Genomic DNA, 22,747 nt, shown 5'->3' with positions numbered 1-22,747 from the left:
ATTTAGGGGGGGGGGGGTGAGTAATCTGCAGGTATTCAATCAACTCAGCCTAATGCGATCCCACTGCTGAACATAGGCCTATCCCAAGTTAAGCGAAAACACCCGGTTATTTGCCTTGCTCAGGTGATTTAACAAAACTGTTCTAAACTGCTTTAGCAATTATGTAAGGTGAGATACTAAAATTTAATAAAAACTTGTTTTACTACGCTAAATTTCGGGCTATTGACCTTCGTTGATAATAAACGTTTAGGCATATACGTAACTAAAGGTCTTATTGTCGTCTTAAAAGAACAAGTACCTATTATAATAAAATTCATTTTCCGTATGTCCGACTGGAATAACAATGAATCATTAAAACATTTAAAAACCAAAACAGTGCTCGTCTGCGTAAAATGAAACACGTTTAAAATGAGTACGCGATTTTGTATGAAGAAAAAAAAGTAGCCTAAATTGATAACTGTGAATAACGCGGTCGACACTTTTTTGACATCATTTCTTCAACGTGTTTATTATTTTGCTAACATTTGTTATTAATAATGCAATTATTGTCACGTGCAAGACCTCTTTACTGAAAACTACAATCATGTGGACTACTAACACATTTCTAAGGGTCCATTTAGACGATGCGAGGTATACCATGCAAGTTGCAGTACATTGAGCAGCCGCTAAGCTCGAGTATCTAACAAAATGAAATGAAATCATTTATTCTGTAAGTAGGCACTTTTACATGCTTCTTTTTTTTGAGAACGCTGGAGTCAACATTTCCTATCTGACTACCCGAAGAAGAAATGTCGAAAAAAACTCAGGGGGTCTCTTTTAAAGTCCAGACAATTTAAATTATCTTCTAATCCACGGTATTTCTTGATATATAATTGCCAGCAATGTATTACAACTTGCACGATATTTCCCACATCGTCTAAATGGATCCTAAATCAAAATTCGCGCATTGTGGAAAAGTAATGTTAAGTATGTTATTTTTGTGGGAGCGAGACAACAGTACAAGTAAGGCCTCTGTTAAATAATATATTGTTTTCCGCGTTTCTTACGTAGTTTTTTGTTATGACCATCCATGCAGATAATGGCGAAGTTCTCTTACAATTGAATATGCTGTCCAGAGTAGGGTTTCTAGTAGAAGAATTAAATAAAATGATACCGAACCAGTTAAATTTTAAGCGTGGTTTCATTTTCTTTACATAGAATTTAATAATAGCTGATAAGTGATAACGTACTCAGTTCAAGTTTATGCAAATAAAATAAATGAACGTGTGATAAACTAATGTAAATACTTTAGTTGATAGTTCGATGCCAAAATGAAGCAAAATATATATTTAGTCCCGTTACAGTAAGACTATTGATCAAGCTTACATTTAAATACTTAGGCTAAAAGTGTTCTAGAGACTTCGGCGAGCAATGCAATTTCCAATATTAGACTATTATCGTGTTAAGAAATCTGCTTACCATTGCCAGAACAACCTTGATACACCGCTTGCATTAAATCAAATGCTACCAACAGTCGCAATTTCAAAACTATTTGCCAATTCCTTATAAAACTTATAAAATTCAGTGCGTGCAATACAACAAATGCGAAATATCTTGCAGAGATAGCGAATGCAGTTAAACTCGTAAATAATTCATTATCACCCGGTAGTTATAATAATGAACGAGAACGCACACTTTACCCTCATTACAGTTTAAATATCATTTATAATGCAGATAGTTCTACCGAGCGTTTGTGCACGAGGTTATGCTTAACTGTTAATGTTGTGCGGTCCAAAATGTGAACACAACGCGTGTTAAAGCAGCCATATTGTTTTTGTTTACATTCGAATTTCAAATAGTGTCGAAAATGTAACAAAACCGCGCCGTTTTATTGCCTTTTGTTTTTTTATAACGTTCCAAATTTAATTTTGTACGTGCGTTCAAAAAGTTTGGTCGTATCAATATGTAATTTTTTTCGCGGTATTTATTTAATTAATTATTAAGTAGTTTAAGATATTAGTGGGATGTGATTTTATCAGTGAAATGTAATCATACTACTTCGCAATAATTGAGTAAACAGTGGAATTAAGTGTGATTGTTCGAAGATTTTTTATATAATACTTTTTAAATGCCAGTTTTTCAAGAGGAAACATTTTTTCGCAATTGAATTGTGTTCTTGGTAAATTTAGTCGTTGAACAGCTACCAAGCGAAGTGTTTGACTTTGAACTGGTTTAAATTATATTACTTTTACTTGTGTAGTTCATACGTGAATATTTCATAGTTTTATTGTAATAATGTCGTTAATAAACATGGGTGCACGTTTAGAGCTGTCTCTGAGCAAGATCTTCAACCGAATGGAGGGATACTCGGTTATCGGTAAGGTTTTATTCTTGGTTTCGTCATTTCCTAGTCTTTGTGATATGAAGTGACGTCATTTCTTTCAGTGATGTTCTAATTTTGAGCGTTGAGCCAACTATTAGGATATAAAAGTTACTTTTATAGTTTTACAGATAAGTGATTTTAGCTCACTATACATATTTATGTTAAAACTTGTACTAAAAAAAAACAATTCGTCTAAAACAAAGTCACTACTACAATCCCTACTTCCCTACTAATATTATAAACGCGAAAGTAACTCTTTCTGTCTGTATGTCTGTTACACTTTCACGTCTAAGCCACTCAACTGATTTTAATGAAATTTGGTACAGAGATAGAGTTGACCTTGAGAAAGAACATAGGATAGTTTTATCCCGGACTTTTAAAGAGTTCTCATGGAAACGCGATATAACCTGCGACCGGCGAAGCCGCGGGCGAAAGGCTAGTCTACTTATAAATTTTCCTTTACTATACAACATATAACCTGTGATATATAGATATATGTTTATACATTGTTTATGAGTCCTACAATATCTATATTTACGTTATTCCTGTACTTTTCCAAAGGGAAGGGTTGTGCCCTGTCACGAGATATGAGGTCAGTGTGCTGTTATTGAGATAGCATAGACTTCAGAGCATAAACAAAGGTTTAAACATATATCTATGTTACTTTATAGTAGGCTTATTAAAAAGGATGCTCAAGAAACGTTTTATGATCTAATGATTTTGATGAACCGGAGTGTTAAGAAATTCTAAGATGTTTTTCATTGTGAATATCTCTGTCTATGTAACTGTAAATTTAGGATAATTTCGAGAAACTATTCTGATACCTATTTAATGGTGCCAATGATGCAATTTCATAAAAACGGTAGAAATTGTCACAGATAAGAACACTTTATATGCAAAACACTTGATAAAGGTCACATGTCTTTTTGTACACCAATTGGTATTAAATAGGTTTAATCATTGTGTCTTGTTTATTTACTAGGCACCCTCGGTTTCTGTCTCCAAGTTCCCGTTTATTTAGGATAACGGATATAAAATGTACTTATTGTTAATGTAGCTTATCACTCGGGAAAGACGTCTCAAAATTGGTTTAGCAGTTTAGACAAAGTATCATGAACAAACAAAACTCACTTTTATAATATTAAGGTTCAATTTAAGTTTTGGTCCATGCTAGTTCACAAAACAATACCGCGACAGTGTTATTACAAAATACCAAGAAATGCTCGTGATATAAAGGTACCTGTCAAACTAGTGCAATGCCCCTCGAATTCGTCCGTGACTTTCCGACTGAGGTTTTTGCAAAGTTTCTAATACGTGTTACATTTATTTATTTAAGTTGGGTGTTCCGTATGACATGTTATTAACTTCTGTTAGTTTTAGCTTTTTATAGATTGATTCTCGTATTAAGGAAATCAATCCTTATGTCACGTCCTTATGTGACGTTCAACAAACATTCAATTCACATTCAAAATGACACTTAGGCTCAAAACAAGCATTAATCGTTCGGTATCCATGCAATCAGATTAACGAAAGATTTTTTGTTTAAAGCTAGCTTTTCCCTGCGGCTTCGCCTGAGTAGATGTCGATTATATAACAGCTCGAAATAAGTAGCCTGTGTACCCCGTTTGCCAGCTAATGCTATGACATACCCATGCCTAAGTCCAACAGTGGGACATTTAAAGTTGAGATTACTGTTCATTTTTATTTATACTAATAGTTTTGCCACTCTGCCGTGAGATAGTGTCGTAAAATAGACTCATGAATAACGGGTCTAGGTCAGATAGTCGTTATTATTTTTCAAGCGAAAATTAATAGTTAGCACTATAAAATTATACTGTTCTATTATTATTATAATGTGATAAAGATGACTTAGCCAATATAAAATCGATCAAAAAATTGCCAAAGTATTATATGAAAGAAGTGTATTTATTTTATTCATGTAAGTACATGACAACATATCTTAAATCGAACGTAACTGTACATATGATTGCGAATAGACATGCAACGCATATGTACCGTCAGCCGTCAGTAACACAAGTGATATTAGCATTTGTTTCTCATCCTCAAAATCTCAATCTCTTTTTTAAGATGAATATATCTAAATCATAATCGGTACATCTCTCAACGTTTTCTGTACACAGGACAAGAGTATTCTTCCGATACAGCATCATTGAAATCGCAAGTTATCAATAATATCTATTACTCTGAGGAAAAATAATATTTTCTCCACCATCAAGGTTACTTGCTTCAACCAATCCAGCTTATCAATGTCCACAGCTGGGCTTAGGCCTCCTCCAAGTCGCGTTACAACACTCGGTCCTCCACCTACCGCATCCAGTCTAAACCAGCTGCCTTTTTATGTGCTTCATCATCATCATCATCATCCATAGCCTTTATCCTCCCACTGCTGGGCATAGCCACCCCTTTCTCGTGCCAATTTCTACGGTCCTGTGTTAGCTTCATCCAGACTTGACCCGAGACCTTTAAAGGGTATGATAAATAAATAAATGCGGACAACATCACATACATTGTTCTGAACTCAAAGTAAGTTGCTAAAGCACTTGTGTTATGGAATTCAGATACAACGAAGGTACCACAAACACCCAGACCCGAGACAATGTAGAAATGTGAATTTTTACATTGACCCGACCGGGGATCGAACCCGGGACCTCAGAGCTAGCGACACCCTGAAACCGGTGCGTACGCCACTCGACCACGGAGGTCGTTATCGACCCACCTTGCTCCAATTTATGTGCTTACTTTTTAACTACTTTCTTGCTAACTGTACCTACCTATTTGTAAATCGCTATCTTCCTTATCGATTGCTACGGTTATTAAATTTAAGACGGTCCGATTCGATTCCTCCATCTGATTTGACTGAAATCGATATGATTGCAACGTACGGAAACGTTTTCTCGTGAAATGAGAAGTTTCCCAAATAACTTTGTTATTGAATTTAAAGGAAGTAAATATGATATAATATTTCAGGTAGAAAATATCTGTTGTTTGAGCCCACTCTTGATATTTGCAGACTTCCGGTTCATCTCCCCTGCTTACAATCCTCACAAGTTTAGCCATTTTTAAACGGTTGAACTCATGTTTTTTTTAACATTCGTTTATAATTATATAACACAATAAATCGAAATCGTTACATCTCTTCAGGAGCTATGATCTCTGAAGCAGACGACAGACACGTCAAACTTATAACATCCCAATTTTTGCGCCATCATCAGATGCTCATCCTCCAATTTATTTCTGTTTCCTTTGATGTTCTTTTGATAAAATTCTGAGAAATGAATGTCACCACGTGTAACGATTTTCTACACAGATTGAGTCATTTTTTAAATAACTTGTGCATTATCCATCAAACAATGGGTCTTCATTCAATCTTATTATTATAAACGTTCACAACGAACGTAATGTGAAACATTTGTTTCAACATTAGGTATAAAGAGTTGTATTTTATTAGTTTGTGACGGGATAATCCAAAAACTCCTCATCCGATTTTGATAATTCATAGAAAACCAATAGAATGTCTAATTGTGAATGTCATCCCTACTACCCCTACTAATATTATAAATGCGAAAGTAACTCTGTCCGTCTGTTACGCTTTCACGTCTAAACCACTGAACTGATTGGAATGAAATTTGGTACAGAGATAGAGTTGACCTTGAGGAAGAACATAGGATAGTTTTTATCCCGGACTTTTGAAGAGTTCTCTTGGAAACGCGATATAACCGACCTCGATGCGGGCGAAGCCGCGGGAGAGAAGCTAGTAGGCTATATTTTATCCCCAAAATCATTAAGCTATCCAATTACTAAGATTCTTAGAATAATTAAGCTATCCACGATTGCTTGTTCTGAAATTCTCTGAGTTTGATTGTCTTTGTTTCTGTGACTTGAATATTTGTAAAACTCACGATACAAGGATTACATTAATTAGAGACGAAAGGCTTTTTGATAAAAAAAAACCTTTTCTGTAATGTGTTTTACGAGTAAACGAAGGTCATTACTTTGATCCAAAACGCTGCAAGGCAAAAACCCTTTACAAAGCTTTAACCCAAAATGTCTCTCATTTTAAATTACAATATGAAAAGACTAAAATATAATTTCTACATTTCTAATTGCCTTTCTTTGTTCCTATCAATCATTAACTTCAAAACAATTGTGCATAATTTATGATCAATTATCCTAAAATGTACTATGTAAATATTGGCAATTATATCATGAAGGTTGGATGGTTCAATGAGAATAACGCAAGGAACCCTAACGTTTATTGACCTTGTATAGCTTTCACGAACACGGCATGCAATAGCAGAAAATAAATTGAAGTAACGAAATTTAATAATGTGGGTAAGGTATGTTTTGTAGCTTAGGCCGTCTGTACACCAAGCGGAGTCTCTGTGTCTTTTGTAGCCAAGTTTTGTTGCTAAGCATACAACGTAACACCTTTAGATATTTATCAAATCGTTGATTGCAATCCATAATGAATGGTGGTAATTAGAGGTAAAAAAAATAAACTATTGACCCTCGAAAGGAAGACCGCTTAATTAACTTTCCTTATTATTTATTAGATTGTATCTATTAATAGTGAACGCATATTTTATATCTCATTCGTATTTTAATTATTTTTTCAATTATACCTAATATTTAAATAGTAACATTTTTATTCTAAGTTACAGTATTTTTCCATAAACATAATTTGATAAAAAAAATATCTTATGGTTTACAACGCCATCTAGCGGGAAGGGGAAAAGGACATGGACATGACCTTCACCGTACAGAATTGTGATAGTGGGAGTCTTTCACCAAAAGAGGGTAGACCCCCAACACGTACCCCCATACCTTTAGCTACGATTTGAAGGCTTAAGTGGTCATATATCGAAGTTGTGTCTTGAATGGGCTAATTTGTATTTCTAACATCAAATCTATGATATGCACATGAAAATGAACCTTACTGGCTTGCTTTAAGGATGATACTGTATTTACAAAGGTATTATAAATTACAGACTGCCTAAACATAGTTTTAGTATAAATTAGCTTTTAAAGACCTATGTGTTTTAATTTGAACATGACTAAAATAATGATTGGGCTATAAGTTATTTTTGCACGGTATTTCTACATACCGGATCCCGCAGAAAATAAAACGACTCTCACACTAAGAAAATCAATCATTGTGTCGCAGGATTTTTTGTAGAAATTAAAATGGCATGCATCAGGACACCCAGTGTATTTTTAGATCACAAAAATGCCTATTCTTCGTTAACCTACGCGGGGATCGAACCCGTGACACATCGTGATTTCGCGTGGTGACCTTTACAAATTGCTATCCGTGCCGTCAGTGCAGTTTCTTACTTCAACAGTTAATACCTCTCTTGGTATATTTTAAGTCATAATATAGTTTGGCAAAGCATTTTCGGATATCTTTCATTAGCATAATAATACTGCTGCACAGAAATGCTTTGGCAAAATGCAAACAACAAAATGTTTTGCTGTAGTTTGCAACGTGTTTCCGGGCTATCTGGTACAAGGGAAGGGTGAAACACTGCGGTCATTTTAACCGGAAATAATCTGGCGGCATAAGTCTCCATATTCCCCAGAGCGGAAGAAGTCCATAAGCACTTCCTTCCGATTAAAAAGTTACGGTTTGGTTTTTTATGCTCCAATCTCATTTCTTCGGTACTACTTACCATTTTTTTTCTTGCCCCCCGCTAGCCATGAAGGGAAGTGGAACATTTTTTCTTACTCCTCCTTTTTACTATTTCTAATAAATTTCGTTGCGGGTTCCAAGGCAGTTGTTTCCCCTGGGACACACCGTGTCTCGGTGGTTTCCGTTGGTTTATTTTATTTATTTATTTATTTATTTATTAAACTGTTTACATTATAGTTATTTGTTTTGGTTTCAGTGTAGATCCTGCCTTGCAGGAGTGGCAATGCGCAAGTGTGAAGGGCTAGTCGCAGTAAAAAAATAGCAGAATTAAGAATTTATACAAACCCTATAACATTAGGCGTTATCATTATTATGCTGAATTTCGTTATAGCCACGTGATTTGAACCAATATGTTTTATGCTTATCATCGATAAACCATCGAAACCGTGTAAATTTACCTTATCTGGTAATTTTAACTGTAACAAATTATACAACGTTGCACGGTCACTTATTGTAATTTTATCTGCTGTGAGTTATAGACAATAGACGTTTACCATAAACACATGTAATATAATTTATGGGATTTTAAATAAATGAGTTTATTTGTTTGTTAATTTGCGCTGTCGATGTGCGCTTGCGCATTGCATCTATTTTGTATGATTACATGGCAATCGTTTTCCGTCACGTTTAACACGTTATTGTCTAGCCTTTGTGAATAGTAAGGAAAAAAGGTTTATAAACAATTGTTGTATATTCCTACATAAATATTCATGTAGTCAAATCGATTTCTGGTGGAAATACGTGTTTTCTCTGCTGTTAAGTAGATAGAATATGTTGGAATGTTAGAACAGATATTGACTCAAAATTACATTGACATTGACAATGGCTAAGAAGGATAAATAAAGATTGTCAAACCCTGCTCGGTAGATCCTCATAACCGATTCTCTCATAGTAGTTTCTTTAAAAAAATCTGTCAGTCTATCAACCACTTTTATACAGAAAAATAACATTGTACCTAAGGAAAAATAAAAAAATTGTAGTCCGAACCCTATCGAGTTGCTGCGATCCCGATTATCTTCCCATTTCAAACGCACACCTAGTACCAAGAAATTCATGACGTCATACAATGTCAAAACTAATTTCTGACCTCACCAAGTGGAGACAAAGCAGTTCATACAAACCAGGGGACTTCCCATAAATGACAAAAAGTGATGATTCTCTTTTTTAACAATGGATGCATTTGTTAATCACAAATTGTTATTCTTTCATTGTTATATAAGTTTTACTTAAATAAAACAGTAATTATACTCGTGATATGTATTAGATTATGTAATTAGCACTTGTGTAACAAGCGGGACATGGAACGAGACATTTTGCGTTTTAGTTCTAAAGTAATAGATTATATACAAATTTGAGTTTTAATTCTAAAGAAGAATCTCTTGTTTAAATACCAGAATCCTTTCATATGACGTGTCGCGCATTCAATTCCCGCGTAAGGCAACGATTTGTATGATCCAAAAATGCTTGTCCTAAGTCTTTCTTTGTGCATGTGACTTGAATGTTTATGACACCAGTGCGACAGAAGGATTAAATTTCTATGTTCAATAACAGCTATTTCTTTACACGTTTTTTCGTAAAAAAAATCCGCAAGTTATACTGCGTAGACCAGTTTTTTTTATAATTAGAGTTATTCCGATAATGTAATTGATGCTTCGGTTATTACAGAACTCTCTCACTATTGTTAGATTCCAATTTACTTAATTGAATGTTGCGGAATTGTCAATCTTGGAACTTGTATGTCCATAAATAGAGTTCATTGTGCTTTTGACAATAGCGAGTATAATTATAAAAACAAAAATTGCCGAAACTCAAAGAATGAGAAAAAAAATAATAGGAAGTGTATCGTAACGGGAATTGATAACATGCATTTTGTTTTGGTGGCGGTGGTACGTTTAGTACCTACATAAAGCATTGGTACAACTATTACCTAATTTGCTAGCAATGCTAGCAGCTGTATTTACTTCTAAAATGACGTAATTTCTTAACAGAATTAACTTATTAATGAAGGGTAAAGCTATCGCGTTTGGATCAAAAAATAGCTGATACGGTGTCCTAAGAAATTTTAACGCTAAGGTCAATTACGGACCTTAAGAGGAGTTCCTACCTCAAGCAAAGTGGAGAACATATTTCCTTTAGTTAATACCCCTTAGGATCTGGGATCCTTCCATCCAGATACTAGCACTACCGTTATTAAATCTAGACACCAAGGACATAGTAATAACATTACAATTTTCTCTTTTCCAGATGAAATTGGAGATCAAGACGGTTCATACAACATGGCGTCGATAAATTCTAACGAGAAAAGTCCGGGGGATCCCCCAGATAAGAAGATAGCTGATGCAGACGCTGAAAAACAACCGCTATCAGGAGTAAGTGTTAAAGAAGTATTTAAAGGGGTAGAAGAAAGTATAAGGGGTAGGGTATAAAGGATGATTCCACAGCTATCCGGGAGACAAGACCGAGCACTGTAGACCCAAATGGGTTGAGCCTTTCTGCATGGATAGCCGAGTGGTTAAGGTCACCCACAATACGCGTCGTGTCGCGGCGTCTCTTGTTTTGATCCCCGCGTGAAGCAAACGTTTGTGATCAAAGAATGATTTCCCTGTGTCTAGATGTCTTTGTGCATGTGACTTGAGACGCTAAAACACTCATGTCAGATGTGAACATCCGAGAAGCTGGTTCGGTCATCAAGTACCAGTCTCCCGGACAGCTGTGGAACCAGTCTTAGATATAGAAAAAGGATATTAAGGTATAATTATATCAACAAGAAGAATCAAAGTACTGTCTTAACAAAGGATTTCATGGGGAGGCCCAAAACTTATTTTACAAATGGTACTATTGCCTTCTTGGTAAACATAATACATGTCTACACACTAGATCAATATTTTAAATATCACCGCACCGGTTATAAACACCGCACCTTGTGTTGTTCCGTGAAGATTTTACATGGTGATTTTTAATTTCCTGACTTCAAAGTTTAATTTTCTTTCTTTTCCTTTCGCTAACCTTTCTTGGAAGAATGCTGTTCATGTAGGTATTACTTTTTATTATCTTTACTATTTATTGTTACCTTAATCTTAAGGTTTTATTCGTTTTATTATATAACATATTTAGCGCCATACACGCTGTCGTATTACATAAGACATCACTGTTATTGACTGTTAGAAAATTGAACATGTAAGGGAAATACAGGTAAAATTGGTTACAAAAATGTCAAGAAATCAGCAACTAAGTCGAATAAGTGTCTTTAATTAACCGTTAATACTGAACTATTTTAGGATGGCTATGCACTATTAGCACCAGCACTGCCTTTACTGGTTCATCCACTACCAATTTTAAACAGCTCAACCGATTTTTATCATGTTTAAGAAAATTCGGACATAATTCACCTTTCGCTCAATCCGTTCGGGGGCTATGATGCCACAGAAAGACAGTCACGTAAAACTTATAACACCCCTTTTTGCGTCGGGGGTAAAAAAAATTTGAAAGGTCTTGTAATTATGACATTTATAATTAAATCAAAACATCTGGAACATGTCGCGTCAAATCCGAAAATAACTTTATATCTAACGTATCAATCGGTTTTATCCCATATAAGACGATTTAGAGTAATTTATATGTTTGCTTTGGTCAAAGATAAAAGTCTAAATACTCAAATCAAGAATTAAAATGGATAAGTCGAGATAAATTAAAATTCAATGATGAGTGATGCAGAATAATAATAAATTGGACTGTGATGAAAATCTGAAATTAATCTCGTGTACATAACCCGAGATAAACATATATATGGCGTGATTAATTATACAGATAAATCATTGAACTTTGATTTTGAAAATGATTAGACTTATTGGAATTCCTCTTTGTATATAGTTCAAATCTCAAATTTTACGTTACTGGATTATTTGATAAGATATAGTATTATTACTCGTTAAGTTCTAGATAAACTGTGCTTAATAATATTGGTATGTCTCAATACGATTTATGGAGTAAATAAAATAATATGGAACTGTAGACCGCGCGGTTGAGGTCACCACGCTTAACCCAGTGCGGGATTTATCGCGAGTTTGATTTCCGCGTACGGTAAGGGTTTGTGAGCTACACAACTGAAGGAGCTGGAGTCTGGGTGTCTTTGTGCATGTAATGATAGGCTTATATTTTTGTGAACCCTTCACGACGCAAGGATTATCTACTATTCTCTATGAAGGAGTCAGTCGTACTAATACTTGACGTTTTGGATTGTAATCTATGATCGATGTTACATTGTCTAGACCGTCTGTTTTATGAGAATTCCGTCAATTATGCAATTTTGATAAATATGAAACTGTAAAAAATATACATTTCTCCGAGCACTAATGCTGATTCACACATAAATGTATGAAACTGACAAGTCAAAGTCACGTCACTTATCGAATGTCATTCTCATACATTTGAAGGTTTGCATGCTAATGTAATGTGACATTGTCCAAAAGTTAGGATATAGGATCTCAATAGCACACCTAACTTAATCCTTATTAATATCCCTACTAATATTATAAATTCGAAAGTAACTCTGTCTGTCTGTCTGTTACGCTTTCACTTCTAAACCACTGAACTGATTTTAATGAAGTTAGATACAGAGATAGAGTTGACCTTGAGAAAGAACATAGGATAGTTTTTATCCCGCACTTTAGAGGAGTTCTCTTGGAAACGCGATATAACCGAAGCCGGAAGCAAGTGATAGATAAACTAGACAGAGTTAAACATCATTAGTAATTAACTCTTACAATTGTCTCGAAACCGATATTCTAACAGGTCTAGTTAAAATGGTTTTTGTTAGGTAATTGAGCCGGTAACCATCGTCAGGTTAACCACAATAATACACTTGACATTAATAGCCTATGAACGTAATTACCGGTAAAGTTATTGTAATAAAAGTCATGTAATCGTCCCACTACTGGGCAAACAGTCTAGAAAACAAATCAGAAAATGTCGGTTGTCAAGGTCTTTTTTTTGTAAGGCGTGGGAATCCTCATTGACACCCGCTTCCTCGGGGGAGGAAATGGGTAGTGTCAGACTCTTACTGACTAAACCTGAACCGCCATGCTACGTCATCCGCGCCTTTATCGCCTTTGTCGGTATGTCACCACACAAGAAGTCTGACCGCGGACCGTCATTACCTGAAAATATATGTCAAGAATATAATTGCCAAATACATTAAGGCCCGATTTTTCAATCGTCAGATAACTTTTGTCTGAGGAATAAATATGGTTTGTGCATATTTTCTATACAAAAGCCAATATTCGTCGAATAAAAGTTATCTGGCGATTGAAAAATCGGCCCTTAATAAAATAAATGCTATTATTATTGCCGATTATTTTATCCGAGTATCGATTAAGAAAAGTGCTCGAAAATCCTTTGTTTGGAGTCGAGATGCAAAAGATTACTTATCTTATCAAACAACGATAGTCACGGATTGAAGACTTTAACTCTTGTAGTAGCAAATGGTAGCATTACGAAATGAAAGATAACTTTGCTTTGTTCACTTTAGGGATTTATTCAAGTAGTTATTTGTTATGATATTGTTGTTAAAATTGTTATTTTATCATTGCTTATTTGAATTAGAAGCGATGTCATCAGAATTCCTTAAGTGGATACAGAACTATTTGATAGCGAATCGCCCGATTAGTTTGGACCCTCATGGACTCCCACTCCTCCTCATGGTCCTCATGGTCACCTCATGGTCCTCATGGTCACCTCATGGTCCTCATGGTCACACTCTTACTGACTCAACCTGAACCGCCGTGCTACGTCATTGGCGTCTTGTATCGGTGTATGGAAATGCGTTGCAATCCTTCAAACACCGACCGCGGGCTTCCACCGGCCAGTAGTGTGGGTCGGTGGGTCACTTTCTCGTGTTGTGTGGAGGCCGATGTGTAAAGAGCGCCGGCCTCCTCGCCTCATATTAGGACCACATCCATAGCACCGAATGTGGCCCCCCGTCCTGGGTCTCGGAGAAACACCCCCGTGCTGACGCCCAATTAGTTTCGAACCTAACTAGAATACATAATCGTAACTAGTCATGCGATCTCAATGCATAAATAATCACTTCAATTTAACATTTTGAGGAATTCCTGTATCAGAAACGTTTGAAACTTGAAACAAGTGGCTTTATCTTCTTTAGTACGAAACTTCTTATCTTGAAATAATTTGTAATTGGGGATACTCGAGTACTCTCGATACTACGACTAATAAAGATAATTTCTACTCAAAACATGTATGATTCAATTAGCCTCACTGCTAGACAATGACAATCAATCTCGCTACTGATGGGGGCAGGGAAAAAAATAATAATTAAAATAATGGTAAATATAACACAAAGTTACAACAAAATCGTAGAAGATCAGATCTAGATTTCAATAAGTCTTTAAATTAACTATGCAATAAGATTGAACCTGTAACTCATGCATACTATACATGAACCACCACGAAATTTTTGTCAAAATATAATACTTCTTTTGCCAAGAATATTTTACTCAAAAAATAACAAAATCTTTCTAAAACAACTGAATAATCTGAATTCATTTAACAATCGTTGGCCACTCTAGACTCTATGACGGCGTATCGAGACCGATGCACAATGGTGGCATCATATGAGCGGATACTAATCCTTGATTTACGATTATCCCACTTCACTTACCTATATTTATAAGTAAAATAACAAATAAAACTTGACCGTGGACTAGTTAAGAAGTCTAAACAAACATTGTTATCAATAATTATCATAGCACTCATTGTTACTGACACATGTCCCCAATACACTCAATAAATTGTGAAAGTTGTTTATAAATTGTTAATCTAATTGCATTTATATCAATTACTAGCTATTGCCCGCGACTTCGTCCCCGTGGGTAGAAGATATAAGTTATGATTTAGGTATACCTGCCCGGTTTTTTTCACACTTTCCATTATATCTTAGCTCCTATTAGTCGCAGCGTGATCATTTAGCCTAAAGCCTTCATCGATGAATGGTCTATTCAACAAAAAATATTTTTTCAATTTGGACCAGTAGTTCCTGAGATTAGCGCGTTCAAACAATCAAACAAACAAACTCTTCAGCTTTATATATTAGTATAGATAAAGGTAAATACCCGTGTGAAAACTGATCTGATAATTATAATGCGATTTAAATAGGGGAAAGTATAAGGAAATATTGTTAGAGAAAATCAACGATAATTAACTAATATTTGTTTTTATATCTAAATCCATGTTAATTACTGAACGAAAGTAAGATTAATTTCCAGAATTACAATCAAATTGCAGGGGAATCACCTCTTTTTATCTATTAACTAGCTGCTCGGAAAACGTTTTTCGCCGTATAATTTAATTGTATGGAACTTATGGTTATAAGGATTAAAAAATGTTTGTCGTTTACAATCATTATTTAGGAGTATCAAGAATAAATAGTACCTGATTTTTAGACCTAACTACAAATCCATATAAATTTGATCAAAATCGGTCAAGCCGTTTCAGAGGATTACGGTACTCGTACATTGTAACACGAGAATTTCATAAATCTATGAATTACATTCGTATATTTTTCTTGTTCCACAATCATAATATTTAAGATAGTTTCTCATCTGTTTCTCACTGTTTACTATACATATAAGATTTAGTTTTTGTTGTAAACGCATCAAAAGCTTTAAAAATCTATCCTTCATACAAAATATCCAGATGGTCTAGATTCCAAATATGTCTAAAACTAGTCAGACACGACTATTCGAAGCCAAACTGACACAGTTGCCAAAATTACCGCGTGAACAAATGATTACAAATCATAGAAAATATTCTTTTTAAGTTAACAGTCAATTTGAACAGAAAACTTGATGCCTACAAGAATTCACAGAGGGAGTTTACTTTACTATGCAAGATTATTGGTAATATCACATTTTGTAACTTGAAACGTAAGTGAATTTGTCAAATGACATTATGAATAATATCCGACGTTTACTTGGGTTTTCTTCTGCCTACTGCATATTGCTAGATGGTTACTAATTTTGGGCCTAACTGTAACCGTGTATGATCATCAGCCTATATTCGTCCACTGCTGGACATAGGCCTCTGAAACTGCACGATATATTTTAAATTTCCACTAACCACATTTTTTTTGGTTGACGGCTCCTCAGCTTTAAGTGGCCTTTCAATTAAAGAGAGTAGCTTTTCTTAGTTATAAATATATCAGCCCCAACTTATAATGAAACAACATAAAACCTACATGATACAAAAATGCGTCAAAAATAACCTCTATAGCAACACTGATAAACGTCATCGATCTGACATCAGTCACATTTATACATAGTTCCGTTTTATATTTTAGAAATGTGATTTTATTTTTTTAAGTTAAAGTTTTTGGGGCGCTATTCTTTTAGCACAGCGCTACTTTAGAAGGCTCCACCGGCGGCTCTCCGGGGGATCGCAAGTCTTTAAGGGCCCCCTCACACCCGCTGAACTCCTAGCTCGAGTACCTATATGCCTACTTTATTATACATTTTATGATTTCTTACCAATCTGCTAAAAAAATACATCGCTTATAAAAATATCTGAAAGAACTCCATAATTTTTCGTTCCTATTGAAATCGTGATCGATCGTGATGAAATCGATATAAATAATTGTGAACGCAGGCTAGGCTCATCGTCAAACCGTAAAACCACAACAAGTTTACTCACGCGTATTTATCTGAATTGCCCGACTAGTTTCGGACCCAAGCGGAGTCCTTAACCATGAGCTGACGCAACGGGGCCCCAAGTCAAGCCATATGCATGAGTAAACCGTAACAAAATCAGATAAGTAACTATAAAAAACAAATCAGGTACTTTAAGTGTAACTGATTTCTTGACATTGTCTTATCTGAACTCCTTACTCTGATTTGTCAGCATTAGGAACATTATCAATGATAACATTGTCATCATCGGTTTTGATGGTCGTTTGATGTTTTATACCAAAATCTTTCTTTTATGAACCACATAATACTATGGACTTACGAACCCTGCTTTACTAAGTCATTATAACTAGCATATACCTGCAGTTTAGTTCCCAAGATACCAAATTTAACCCATACTAACCCATACATAATATACGCATCTATACCAAAAGCTTAAACCAAAAGATTGTTTGCCTATATTTTTTTGCCTCTTTTCTTACACCTATTTCAACTGTTTGCCTAACTATGGTACCATGGTTTCAGAAGAAAGAGGAACGATGGTGGACAACGTTGATGCAAGTGGCAGTACCATTCTTCATAGCTGGATGTGGTACTATTGGTGCCGGTTTAGTGTTGGGGACAGTCAGGGTAAGTTTATTCTTATTTATTAATTGCTTTATAATGTTTTCTTTAAAACGAAATATCTTCATTACATAAATATTTCTTCCCAAACTTTTGTATTTTGGGTACCTCATTGGGTGAAAGTACTAGAAACCAAACAAATTTTGTCCTCTAACTTGCTAGACCTGTAGTAATTCTAATAAATGGATTATGAGGTGTAGTTATATACTAATGGACTTCGACTGCCGAGTGGTGGAGGTCACCACGCTAACGCACTGAGCCCAACTTGTTCCGGGTTCGATCCCAGCGTAGAACAAGCATTTGTGTGATCCACGAATGCCTATCCTGAGTCTGGATGTCTTTGTACACGTGACTTGAATGTTTGTGAAACCCTGCGTCACAGTCAACTCCTTAATGCAGGACTCGCTCTTTTTTTAAGTATAAAAAATAATGATTGTCAGTTGCCTCTATTTTTGTAGTGTTATGATCATCCTTCACTATCCATTCAAACAACGATTCGGAAATTGAGTATAGATAAATCTTCAGTCTTCTAGCTGCCACACCACTAAATAGTACCCTGTTTTATAAGGAGTGTCCCTTGAATCAGTGAAAAAAAAATCGTCAAATTGCAAAACAATACTTCATTGAGAACTAAAATCACCACTAATTAAAATGAATTAAAGTTCATTATCAATTGTTATGTCACTAATTACGTCAAGCATTCCTATTTTTTGTTCTTTCTCATTAACTTGACCCAGACCGCTGGATGTAAATAAACAATCATTAGTAAGGGGGCCATTAGCATCTATATTTGTTTAACAACTTGCTACAACAAATAGCGAGCACGTTCGACCGTTTTTATCCGGTTATTGCATCGTCTTACGATTCCATTTTTGACCGGTCTTTGTGTGATGTTCAAAATCCTTATAGCAGTCTTCATTTAATGAAAGGAGTTAAGTTTAGTCTTATTAGTCAAGCTCCGCTGTCTGTATGTCTCCCTAACAGTTAAATTTTCGAGGCTAACTGGCGGTTGGTAGGGTCATGAATTTAATGTATGACCTATTTTACTTTGCTTATTTGGTGTTTTTTCCAAAATTATTGAACCCTAACGAAGATAGATCTCGAATCTCGATGGCGTGCAATTGGGGAGGCCTATGTCCAGCAGTGGATGAATATGGGCTGATGGTGATGATGATGATGATGATGGAACCCTTGATTCCGTGAGGTTTTGTTTTAAAATCAAACGTGAACCTGAAGAGCGAGCACCAAACAATCAATCCAAGCAATTAGCCTTAAAATATTAATTAGTAATGATGTCCACCACGTTTTTAATCACGTTTTATTGTCTCTGTTATCTTTTAATCTGACATAAACGTATCTATTTCAGTTATTTTCCAAACTACGCAATACGCGTATTGATAGGAATAAAAATAAATACCTATTAGACAGCTTTGATGGGTTGGAAAGGCACTGATTGATAATTACCAATTAAAATTATTATGAGCACTGTTTTGCCCCACACTTTTTTAAATAATTGCCAAGTGATTACCACACCAAACCCAGTGTAGGCCTAGGCGACGTCCGTGGATTTGATCCTGGCGTTGGACAAGCATTTGTGTGACCCACAAATGTTTGTTCTGAATCTGGGTGTCTTTGTGCAAGTGACTTGAATGTTTGTGAAACACCCACGACTCAAAATTTTTTTTCTCCAACTTTTTCGGAATCTTTTCCAAGTTGGGATATTATTCTTTCTATCTTGCCAGTTTCTACTACGTAAATATCTACTTTATATGGAGTGACTATCTAATCAACTACAATCAAATTTATTTTATTAAAATAATGTCATCGTTTATTGGATGGCTATGTGTAAAATTGTCTGGACTTCAAAAGAGACTGCGACCCCTTAGTTTGTTTCGACATTTCTTATCAGGGTAGTCGAGTAGTCGATACGATAGGTTCTCAAAAAATACTAAATGTGGTGAAATTATCATATCATTTAATTTCGTTGACTCCTAAGAGCTTCTTTTCAAATTATTATTATTGCAATTGTAGAAGCGTGATAGAGCACTACACGGCCTAGAGATATCTCTTTCCCACACCCGTTTCACTAACAATTTCATCTCCTTGTTTATTTTTTTCGGCTTGATTAGCAATAGTTTCCGGTTACCGGTCACACGGACCTCATGGCCGTGGTTTTGCAATGATTCTACAGTCAGCAAGGTCGTGCTGTTTAAAAGATAAAAGCAAATTCTTAAGTATATTGTTTTCTGTGTGATTATACCTTTCAACATTTGTGGAGAAGGTTATATGACCGTGTGATCTGAAGATATCTTTACTATATTAAAACTATGGACCTTGTTTGTTTGTTTGTCCACGCTAAGCTCAAGATCTGCTGGTTCGTATTGTAAAACTATTTTGTATTTGATAGTGTATTTAATTGAAAACGTTAAAGGGTAGGAAAAAGTGGGTGAAACTGCGGACTCAGCTAGTGTTTGATAAAATAACTAATTTCAACTATCTTTGTTTCAGGATTGGGACGTATTTATCAACGTTTCAGCCATTTTTGTACTCGTTCCGTCGCTCTCTGGTCTTAAAGGTAATTAATTGTATTTATTTCTAGAAATTACACATAATAATCTAAACAATCTTACACAAAATAATAATGATGAGAAATCTGTGCTGTTAACATCAGTGGGACTTTTGTTTCATTCGTTACAAGGTACATTAACTTGCTAAAATGAATATAAGTAAAGAAAATAAAACCCAGCTCATGATGAATGATTCTTGTCGGGCTATCCTGATAAATACGCGTGAGTAAACCGTTGGATAGTTTAATAATAAAAAATTATTTAAATATAAATAAATCTCGTTACATAATATCTCTATTTAACGAAATACTGATAAGATAAGAGAAAATCTGCTTTAAGTAGTGAATGTTTTAAGTGAAAAGATACTGAAAAATTGATAATATGCGTTTCTTTTGAAATCATGTCATAACACTACTTCTATACGTTATTTTTTCGAAGAAATTAAAAGTCAATGTATGACTGAGGCAACGCTGTTTGTCCGTCTGTCCTCCAAGCTGATATCATGAACCGTGATAGCTATAAAGTTGAAATATTCACGGATGATGTATTTCATAGTCATCATTATCTATTAGTTTGTTGTAATACACACTTCATTACAAATCTTTAAATTTTACAGTATATTATTATCATCTAAAATAATAAGAACCTTGTCTTTCTAAATTATTCGTGTCCTTTTAAGAGGTTTTAGAAAATACTCGTAACTTTCAAAGTCTCAAGTTGTATAAGTAATTTATTCCGCCTAAGAGTTATGCCTCGCCTTAGGCCTTGGGAAAGCAAAATGTGTCTTCTGAAATTTAAGTGCTTTAGTTTCCAACCACCTGCTTTAGGCTGTAAAACTGAGATGTACCACCATCTCTTAAAGTAAGTCGTTTGTGGAAGCGAGGACAGCAATAGGCACTGGAGTAGGGAATCTCGCATTTATTGTTTTGTTAAATTTTGGAAGTAAGCCATCTAGGATAGGATGGGCAAACGATATAAAAAAGATTTCAGGAAAAAGATGGATGCGAAGGGCAAAAGACTGGGGAGAATGGCATAATAAAAGGGAAGCCTATGCCCAGCTGTGGGTTATTCAAGGCTGATGATGATGATGAAGTCTAGCTGCCCAGATCTTAAAACTTCTTTTTTTTATCTATCCCTCTGTGTCCCACAGTTGGGCAAAGGCCTCCCCCAAATCCTTCCACGATTCTCTGTTCGTTGCCTCTTCTTAAAACTTAAGAATACTAATTTAAATTTAAGTATTCTTCAACATTTCCTTATGAATGACGCAGAGAAACGATAAAATCTGTCATCTTCATGAATGTTAGGAAATTGTTGTGTAATTAAAAGAGTGATTGTGTTACTAGAACAGAAGCAATTGATGTACGCAAACAATGTACTTGTATTTCTGTAATAATAGGGTGACATAATTGTTTCCATGTCAAAACGACCAAGGTGTTTCAATATTAAGCTCTTCTATTTTCTTGCAGTTTAAGGAAGAGATAAAAGAAAGGGCACCATTAGAAGCTGATATGGTAGTCTAGAGTCTGGTCTTGAAATAGGAGAAAATGGAAGTTGCTATAATCACTAGTAGATGGCGCTACTCTTTATTGTGCACCATTAGGAAGAACAAATTAGGTCAATACAAACAAATATGTGGACTACAAAAAGCGGTCTTATCGCTTGATACTTTTTTATTATAATGACTTATAGGAATATAGTCTTACGGTAAAGTAACATTAAACAGTTCTAGAAGTTATTGTCTACAGTTTCATAAATCGAAATGGACAAGATGGCAAATTTTAAGCTGTCGGTCTTTTTGGTGATTAGTTGATAAAAAATAATTCATTGGTTACGTTGGATCGTGCATAAGAATATAGAATTTGAAGGCTTGGCATTTCGACTAAGTTACAATTGACGTGATAGCAGGTACACCGATTAAAAGTCAACCTCTTTTCTCGACAAATTTTCTGCGGGCTTTAAACTATGTAACCAATTATATGGTCATCATGATAGCATCATCATCACTCTACTATCTAATGGGTTTTCAACGATTTTCCTGATGGACTTTGGTAATATTAATTATTTTCAAGTGATGTAATATTGTTTGTGCAAAGTTCACGAACATTATTTTATAATTAGTTTATATTGTTCACTTAGAACTTTAGACTTTAAACTTCTATATATCACTTGAGAAGATCTTAAGATATTTATCTGTTAATACTTATCTAGGTGCACGGTAGTGTGTCAAGCCAAGTTCAAGTAACATAACAATTAACTGTAATCAAAATATTTTTTCGAATGCACGAATAGAGAGGGGCTATATGTCACCATGTTAAACCCACTATGCGCGATGTTTTGCGGGTTCAATCCCCATGTGGGACAAGCATTTGTTTGATCACACAAATACTTGTTCTGAGGCTGGGTGTTATTGTGTATTTGATTTGAATGTTTGTAAATACCCATACCGCGGAAATCTCTTTTTGTTTTGTTTTTGTTTATACGCATAAGTAAACGAATATAATATACTAGCTGTTGCCCGCGACTTCGTCCCGTGGGTAGTTATGATTTATATCTGCCCTGTTTTTTTTACATTTTCCATTGTATCTTCGCTCCTATTAGTCGCAGCGTGATGGTTTATAGCCTAAAGCCTTCCTCGGTGAATGGTCTATTCAATACAAAAATAATTTTTCAATTTGGAACAGTAGTTCCTGAGGTTAGCGCGTTCAAACAAACAAACAAACTCTTCAGCTTTATATATTAGTATAGATTACAGTGAAAGCTGGTAATACTAGAATTCATCTCTAACCTA

General features: G+C 35.1%; 1 protein-coding gene across 4 annotated transcripts in view; it reads left to right on the top strand.

Moving 5' to 3' along the window:
- The window catches only part of LOC113498241 (solute carrier family 41 member 2-like), a 79,261-nt gene extending 59,108 nt beyond the window's left edge, over positions 1 to 20,153 (top strand). For 2 of the 4 annotated variants that reach the window (XM_026878179.1, XM_026878178.1), the window contains exons 3-5: positions 10,317 to 10,441; positions 17,294 to 17,398; positions 19,901 to 20,004. In XM_026878179.1, the coding sequence (XP_026733980.1) occupies positions 10,317 to 10,441; positions 17,294 to 17,398; positions 19,901 to 19,975 (305 nt within the window). In that variant the 3' untranslated portion in view covers positions 19,976 to 20,004. Of the gene's footprint in view, positions 1 to 2,108; positions 2,357 to 10,316; positions 10,442 to 17,293; positions 17,399 to 19,900 lie in introns of those variants that run through there. The other 2 variants (XM_026878181.1, XM_026878180.1) reach the window with 2 other exon arrangements.
- Positions 20,154 to 22,747: the final 2,594 nt, after the last annotated feature.

Source organism: Trichoplusia ni, chromosome 10, assembly GCF_003590095.1.
Source record: "Trichoplusia ni isolate ovarian cell line Hi5 chromosome 10, tn1, whole genome shotgun sequence".
In the NCBI taxonomy this organism is placed as follows: Eukaryota; Metazoa; Arthropoda; class Insecta; order Lepidoptera; family Noctuidae; genus Trichoplusia; species Trichoplusia ni.
The sequence above is the reverse complement of the archived record's forward strand: the minus strand, read 5'-3'. Positions and strand labels throughout refer to the sequence as shown.